The 7212-nt window shown below is 46.8% G+C and overlaps 1 protein-coding gene across 1 annotated transcript; it reads right to left on the bottom strand.

The window, feature by feature from the left end:
• Positions 1–2034: 2034 nt before the first annotated feature.
• On the bottom strand, positions 2035–3291 carry FUT4 (fucosyltransferase 4). The gene has a single exon (XM_054386353.1). The coding sequence runs from the start codon at positions 3289–3291 to the stop codon at positions 2035–2037; it is 1257 nt and encodes a 418-aa protein (XP_054242328.1).
• Between the last annotated feature and the right edge of the window lie 3921 nt (positions 3292–7212).

The raw sequence follows: 7212 nt of genomic DNA, 5'->3' as shown, positions 1-7212 counted from the left end.
AACATGCTTTAAACAATCACTTAAGATCTGTTCAAGTAAAAATGCAGCATTAGGGATTATCCCAACTACACTCCACATTGTGTTGACTGTCTGCTCTCCCTGGTATTAGCAACAGGTTCATGAAGTGCCTTCAGACATTCTTGCACAAAGGCAGAAAGGAATAAATGTCTGCATTTATTCCAAGCCACCAAGCCCTGATATGGTAAATCTGTGCAAATTATTAATGAACTTCATTATTATTAGATTTTGTTCAATAATCCTTGGTTCCATGGTTATTTAATCAAGGGAAACATCTAATTAAGTACAGTAGCCTGCCAGCTCATAAATCCTAAAAAATAAAAGCACCCACCTGATATCCCTTACTGCTCAAATCAAGTCCTTTTCTAATCTATGATTCACAATGCCAGTAAACTCACCTGTTCTGATGCCCATCTTTCATCTGCAACTGACTTTCTTCTTTCCCCAACTGTCCTACACATGATTATATTCCAAGTGAAGTCTCAGGATAACCCCATGGATTATTCAGCTCCTTAATTAGGACCTGGACAAATCCCTTAAATATTTGTGCAGGACTCTTGTAAGTTATCATTTTTGCCATCAAAACTTATAGTTGCAGAGGTCTGGGAGTGCTCAGCTTCTGCAGCTCAAGTTTCTTTCTGATTTCATCAAGCAAGACTACATTTAACCAACAAGGAACCTTCTAGGAAAACCTCAATAAAATGAAGAATCTAAAAGGGAATTAACTACCATAAATGTTCCTGACAGGCACTAAGGAAAGGAAGTTTTATCTTAGGAAGCTATTTACTGATTAAAAAAACGAGCTGGAAAAAAAAATCAAAAACAAAGGAAAAAAATATTTTTGTATTCTTTCCTCACACAATCTGTATTTTACCAGCAGTCTAGATCTTAATCTCTACCAAAATTTTCTTTTTGCAAGGCAGTGATTTGGGACTTTTTAGGGATTTTTTTTTTGGCAATTATTATTTTACACACAGCAAAGTGGCATTCTGAGTAGTCTGTCACCCAGCAGAGTGTTTAAAAATGCATACCATAAATCAAAAACAATCACTACACAACAAGACTGACTAATGATACTAGAGAAATAAGTTAATCCTTTCTGTATACATACACAATACAATAATAAAAACCCTGCAGTTCTGAGCCTTTCCCTGCTTTTTTTCCTATATGGCAGTAATTTTGCAGAGAAAAACATGCAGATTTCTGTAAACATTTTCTAATTCCTGAATAAAGGGGCGGTGGAAATACTCCAAGGATTTTTCTCCTTTTTTTTTTCCCTCCCTGTATTTAAAAGTTCTTCTCCACTCTCATACTGGATAAACATCCCTATGGTTCTGGTAGGCAGTGGAAGAAATACTCTGCATCATCTGAGCTGTTTGCTCCACTCAGATCCAGTCCCCTCTATACACATTTTCCTAAACGGAATTATTATTTGGCTCAAAGCATTATTAGTTGGCTGCTGCAGTTTCAAACATTGCTAAAAAGTGCTACTGTATCATTACATTCCTATATTCAACACTTGTGGCTCAGAATTTGTCTGTATATAGCCTTTACACAGTCATATAATAATCACTGTTCGGTTTTGAAATAGAGAAAGCCAGCACTGGTCATGTATCCCTCGTAAGCAGAACGAAGTTTCATGCTCCAGGAAGCTGTCATAGCTGACAAAATTGGTTTCAGCTGTATAGCTGAGGAACTTGGCATTCGTTACTTATGTCGAGCTGTGCACAAGTCTAAAGGTTACAAATCCGTATGCCTTCCGGTAATCTAACTTTGCTCTTTAAGAATCTTCTTGCCTGACATTCCTTTGGACTTTCATAATTCTTGCACTTTAATGAAAAAAATTTTTGTGCAGCCTTTTCACAGCTTGTTTACCTGTATGCACCTCTCTCACTGATGACGGCCTTCTGCATGCTACCTCAGCTAGCCATCTATGTGAGATTCATCCTTCCCTACCCCTTGATGCTCGCACAGGCTCGCACAGGCTAACCAGCAAAGCCTCAGCCTGCAGGAGCATCAGCTTTCAAACCAGCTGGCCAGATTTCGTACAGTCTTCATTTGATTCCCGGCTGTCCTCACAGCCTCGCAAACCTTGCAGAAATGCTCATCCCAGAACGAGGTGACGTGGACGTCGTACTTCTTCCTCCAGGCGAAATACCTCCTGTAGTTTGGTTTATTTTTGTCGAGGAATTTCAGGTAGGTGGCCAGCAGCTGGGGGCTGGGGAAATCGTCGACGTGGATGAAAGAATCGGCAGGGATGAAGCGCTCGTAGTTGGCTCTGCGAGGTCCGAGGACGACGGGTACGGCGCTAGCGGCGAAGGCATTTCTCCAGAGTTTCTCAGTGATGTAGTCCGTGTGCTGGGAGTTCTCGAAGGCCAGGTAGAACTTGTAGGCTGAGACGGTCTCCACCACGCCGCCCTGGGCCAGCGACAGCCCCCGCGCCCCGTACACGTCGATGGCGAGGTGCTCCTTCAGCTGGCGGTAATAGCGCACCCGGGCGTGCTCCTCGTTCCAGTTGCTGATGACCCAGGCCACAAGCCGCGTCTTGCGGGGTAGGACGAAGGGCCGGGGTGCCGGCGGCGAGTACAGGTACCCGTAGGGCACGAAGACGTCCGAGTCCCGCCGGTAGGTCATGGTCCAGTTGAAAAGGCCGGCCAGCCCCCGAAGGCCGGGCGAGTGCGAGGGCGACTCGAAGTTCATCCACACCCAGAGCTGCCGTGGTGGCCGCGGCGGCGGCCCTCGGGGCAGATCCTCGGCGCCGTGCACCGCGAGGTCCCGGTGGTGAAAGAGTACGGCCTGAGCCTCGCCGTAGCGGCTCCGATCGGCACTGAGGCGGCAACCTGTGATGTTGTAGCGGCGACGGCAGTCGGCCATGCGCCGCGGGCGGCCGAAAGGCTCCCACCACAGCAGCACATTCACGTCGCCCCCCACCCGGCTGCTCGCAGCTGCCCGCCGCGCTGCCGCCGGCTCCGGTAAGCTGACGTAGAGGGACAAGGCGGCGGCGGCGCCCAGCAGCCCGGCCGCCAGCGCCCACCGCCGCCAGCGCCACCGCCGCGTGCATCCGGGCCGCCCAGCGGGGCAGCGGCGCAGGGCCGACTCCATCCAGACCGCTCGCTGCGGCCGCTCTGCACTTCGCGGCCGCCACGGGGCAGCCACGGGACCGAGGCCGGCAAGCGCATGCTGTGGCTGAGGCTGCTGCCTCCGCCGCCTCTCAGCCCACACCCCCTGCCCCGGCGGCGGGGAGGTGCCGGTGCCACCACCCCTCCCGGCCATACCAGCCCGTTCCTTCCCGGCCGCCAGGCAGCCCGCTGCCGCCCTCCCACCGCCGCGGCCCGCCCCTGCGTGCCGCCCTGCCCCTCCCGCAGTGGATTGTCACCGCCTCGCCCGCGGGAGCGCGGGCGGCAGGTGGCGCGATGACAGCCGCGGCACTCGCTGAGGTGTCGGAGGGCAGCGTGTGGGCAATGGCAGTCCTGGCCCTCGCTAAGGTGGCTGAGGGCAGCGTATGGGCAATGGCAGCCTCAGGCATCGCTGAGCTGACTGAGGGCAGGTGCAAGCAATGGCAGCTCTTGCTTCCCAGCGTACTCAGTTTATAGAGTCACAGAGTGGTCCGGGCTGGAAGGGACCTCCAAAGGTCATCTAGTCCAAACTCCCCCTGCAGTCAGCAGGGACATCCTCAACTAGACCAGGTTGCCCAGAGCCCCATCCAGCCTCACCTTGAATATCTCCAGTGAAGGGGCCTCAACCACATCCCTGGGCAACCTGTTGCAGTGTTCCACCACCCCCACAGTAAAGAACTTGTTCCTAACATCCAATCTAAATCTGCCCTTCTCTAGTTCGCTCATCCCCAACTCAGGGCTGCAGAGGGAATTTGTGTCTCCACATTCAGGAAGGGCCCCCAGGCCAGAGCCCAGGCCTCAGCATGAACAAGCTGGCTTTGGGACACCCTCACCCTGCAAGCGCAGGTAGGAGTGTGTGGCAGAGGACCGTGGGCGGAGCAGAGCCGTGCCACACATACCACAAAGGCTGGTCTCACATCTCTCTGCCTTCTTGCCCAGGACAGAGCAGAAATGCTCTGCTGCTTTCCATCAGCCTTCTCACTTATTTCTGCCAGTCCATGCCTGAAACAGTCGGAAGTTTAAAACTCTAGCAAAATGGCTTTCCCATGCCAGCTGAGCTGTGGTTCACATGCTGTATTTGGTGGCTTTGGATGATGCAGGGGATTTTAAGATAGTTGTAGTTTTAGAGAGTGAAGTGGAAAGTTTGAATAAACCACTTATTTAGGAAAAAAATATAGTTACAGCAAATTCCTTCCAAATTTAAACAGTTTGAAGCACCTCTAAAAGAATGAACAATTGTGAAAACTAAAAGAAGATACTTTTGTTTGTTTGTTCTTTTAAAACTTCCTTAGAACCACATACCTTCACATTAAAATCTGTAAATCTCACAGCTATTTTAAAAATACAAAACCTTGTAATTACCAGAAAAATTACTTTTGCCAACTTTGTTTAACAGAGCTTGTGTGAAAAAGTGTATCAGATAGGCTCAAAACTTTTTTCCCAGGTCATTCGCTTCAGTAAACTAAGAGATCATTGATTCACACAGTTTATCAACTGTTCCTGCAGGACTGGGGACCTCCCAGCTCTGACACTGGACATTTTCATATCCATCAGCCAAAGATCCTCTCATACAGATCTACTGAAGGCAGCAGAGTTACACCAGGCATAAATTCACTGTTCATCCGGACTGCGGCACGGCTTTGGAATACCGCGTAAGTCAAGGTCCTGCGACTTGTCTCTGTATTAGTAAAAAAAGTGATTCAAGCCTGTTTGCTCCCCAAAATAACAGTTGTGTCTGAGCTTGATGTTAGGCTAGTAACATGGTTGTGGGCATCCATAAATTTATTAATTGTACATAAAAGTTCTTGCAGATTTCCGCTGTCCATGTTGTAAGCGCTCATAAAATACAGGAAAGGCAAATAGCTGTGGTTACAGTCACTATCTTACTGCCTCTGCTCCAACCTACAGCATTGATTGGGAGAGACCTCTGGGGGTCAATAACTCACCCTCCCACTCAGAGGAGCACTGCTACCAGCACTAGCCAAGGTGCTCTCCTAGGTGCTGGCTGGACTAGCACCAAGATGTTGAAAATAGGCAAGGATAGAGACACCACAACACTTCTGGCAGCCTGTCCCAGAACCTTCCCAGAACCCTGAACTTTCCACCCTGTAATTTGTGGCTTTCATCCCTCGTAACATCCAAAGAGAGTCTGGCTGCATCATATTCATGATTTACCTTCCAGTAGTTGCTGGCTCCCATTAAATCATCCCACTGCCTCTTCTTTTTCTGGCTAAAAAAAAAAAAAAACCCAAACCCCAAAAATCAAACCAACTCCCTTAACCTCTCCTCTGAGCTTGTGTGCTCTCGGATGACTGAGAGGGGATCTCATCAATATCTATAAATATCAGAGGGATGGATGTCAAGTGGAGGGAGCCAATCTCTTTTCGGTGGTGCACAGTAATAAGACAAGGAACAATGGATACAAGCGTGAACATAGAAGGTTTCACCTTGAGCAGAATATTCTTACAGTGATGGTGACAGAGCCCTGGAACAGGCTGCCCAGGGAGGTTGTGGAGTCTCCTTCTCTGGAGACTTTCAAAACCCACCTGGCTGCATTCCTGTGTGGACTACTCTAAGTGATCCTGCTTTGGCAGTAGGGTTGGACTGGATGATCTCTGGAGGTCTCTTCCAAGCTCTAACATTCTGTGATTCTGTCCTACCATCCACTGAACCATGCTCTCAACATCCTTTTTGAAATGGGAGGCTGGAAACTGGAGACAGTATTCCAAGTGCTGCTTCACCAGTGGGAGGATAATTACTTTGCTGTCTGCTGGATGTGATTCTGATGTCACCCAGCATGTACCTTGCTTTATTTTTGAGGAGGGCTCACATTCAGCTTGATGTTCATGCAACCCCTAGCTCCTTTCCAGGACAGTTGTTTATCAGCCAGACAGCTCTTAGCCTGTACTGGTACATGGGAGTTTTCTGCTCCGCATGCAGAACTTGCTCCTTCTCCTTGCTGAACTTCCCAATGTTTCTTTTGGCTCACTCCATGTTCCTCAAGGCTTCTGTGAACTGAAGTTGTACCAGCCAAAGACGTGAACCATGTTTTCTAATCTAATATTGTCTGAAAAATAGTTATATAGCAAATAGTAACAAAAAAGTCTCAAGTGCAAGAAACATGTAACTCATCTTGACAAACAACACTGATTTTAGCCACAAAATGGAAATCTGGGAAAATTACCACAGTAGAAAACTGTAAACAAATACAGAAATATAAAGCTAGAGTCAAATCCTCTGAGGGCTTGAACTGTTATTAGAATCAATAGAGAGCCCATCCAATAGAGTAAACAATATCTAAAATGAGCACAATCCTTAATTTGCCTTAATTGAGGTTCCCAAGTAGTCCAAAACCTCTTCTGTTAGTAATTTTTATTTAGACATATTTGGAAGTAATGTGAGAAATTTGGGACTCATGAAAATCATCAGGAGAGCTCAAGTGACTTCTGTGGAATTCTGATTCACTCCATAAATTTGATCATATCAGCTGCAATGGCAGTTCTTATTATTCTCCTCCAGGCACTTCAATTTCAGCATTAATATATGGCTTTCGAGGAGTCTTTGTCTAGTCAAGTTTTCATTTCCATTGCTCGAAGATTTGATGCTAAGCCATTGCAGTTCCAAAGCTGAGCCAATTACACATTGTTGATGCCAGGCTTAATCCTGCAAACAGTAAAGTCCACAAAAATGTTATCATTAATTCAGGGTTTATGAAGTGTTTCAGGATGAAGTCTTTATAAGCCAATTAGTGACAAATTTGAAAAAAAGAAAAAAGAATTAAAATAGAAAAAAGAAAAAAGAAAAAATCTTTTCATGTGAAGATTAATAGCAAGAGTTGCCATGTTACTTTTTATTTCTTTTTTTTTCTTTTCTTTTTTTTTCTGTTTGCAGTCTCACAGTGAAACTTCAGTGTAATGTTCAGCTGCACTGTAGTGGCATCCATTTTAAGACTGTTGTCACATAGGAACACTCTTTATTGGACGTGGAGGGTAACATTGTAACTAAGGATGAGGAGAAGGCTGAGATTCTAAATACCTTCTTTGCCTCCATTTTCAACAGTAAGGCAGGAGGACTTCAG

Source organism: Indicator indicator, chromosome 1 (assembly GCF_027791375.1).
Source record: "Indicator indicator isolate 239-I01 chromosome 1, UM_Iind_1.1, whole genome shotgun sequence".
NCBI lineage: Eukaryota > Metazoa > Chordata > Aves > Piciformes > Indicatoridae > Indicator > Indicator indicator.
The sequence above is the reverse complement of the archived record's forward strand: the minus strand, read 5'-3'. Positions and strand labels throughout refer to the sequence as shown.

Coding starts and splice junctions, on each gene's coding strand:
- FUT4 (XM_054386353.1), bottom strand. CDS start 3,291: ATGGCCGGGAGGGGTGGTGGCACCGGCACCTCCCCGCCGCCGGGGCAG.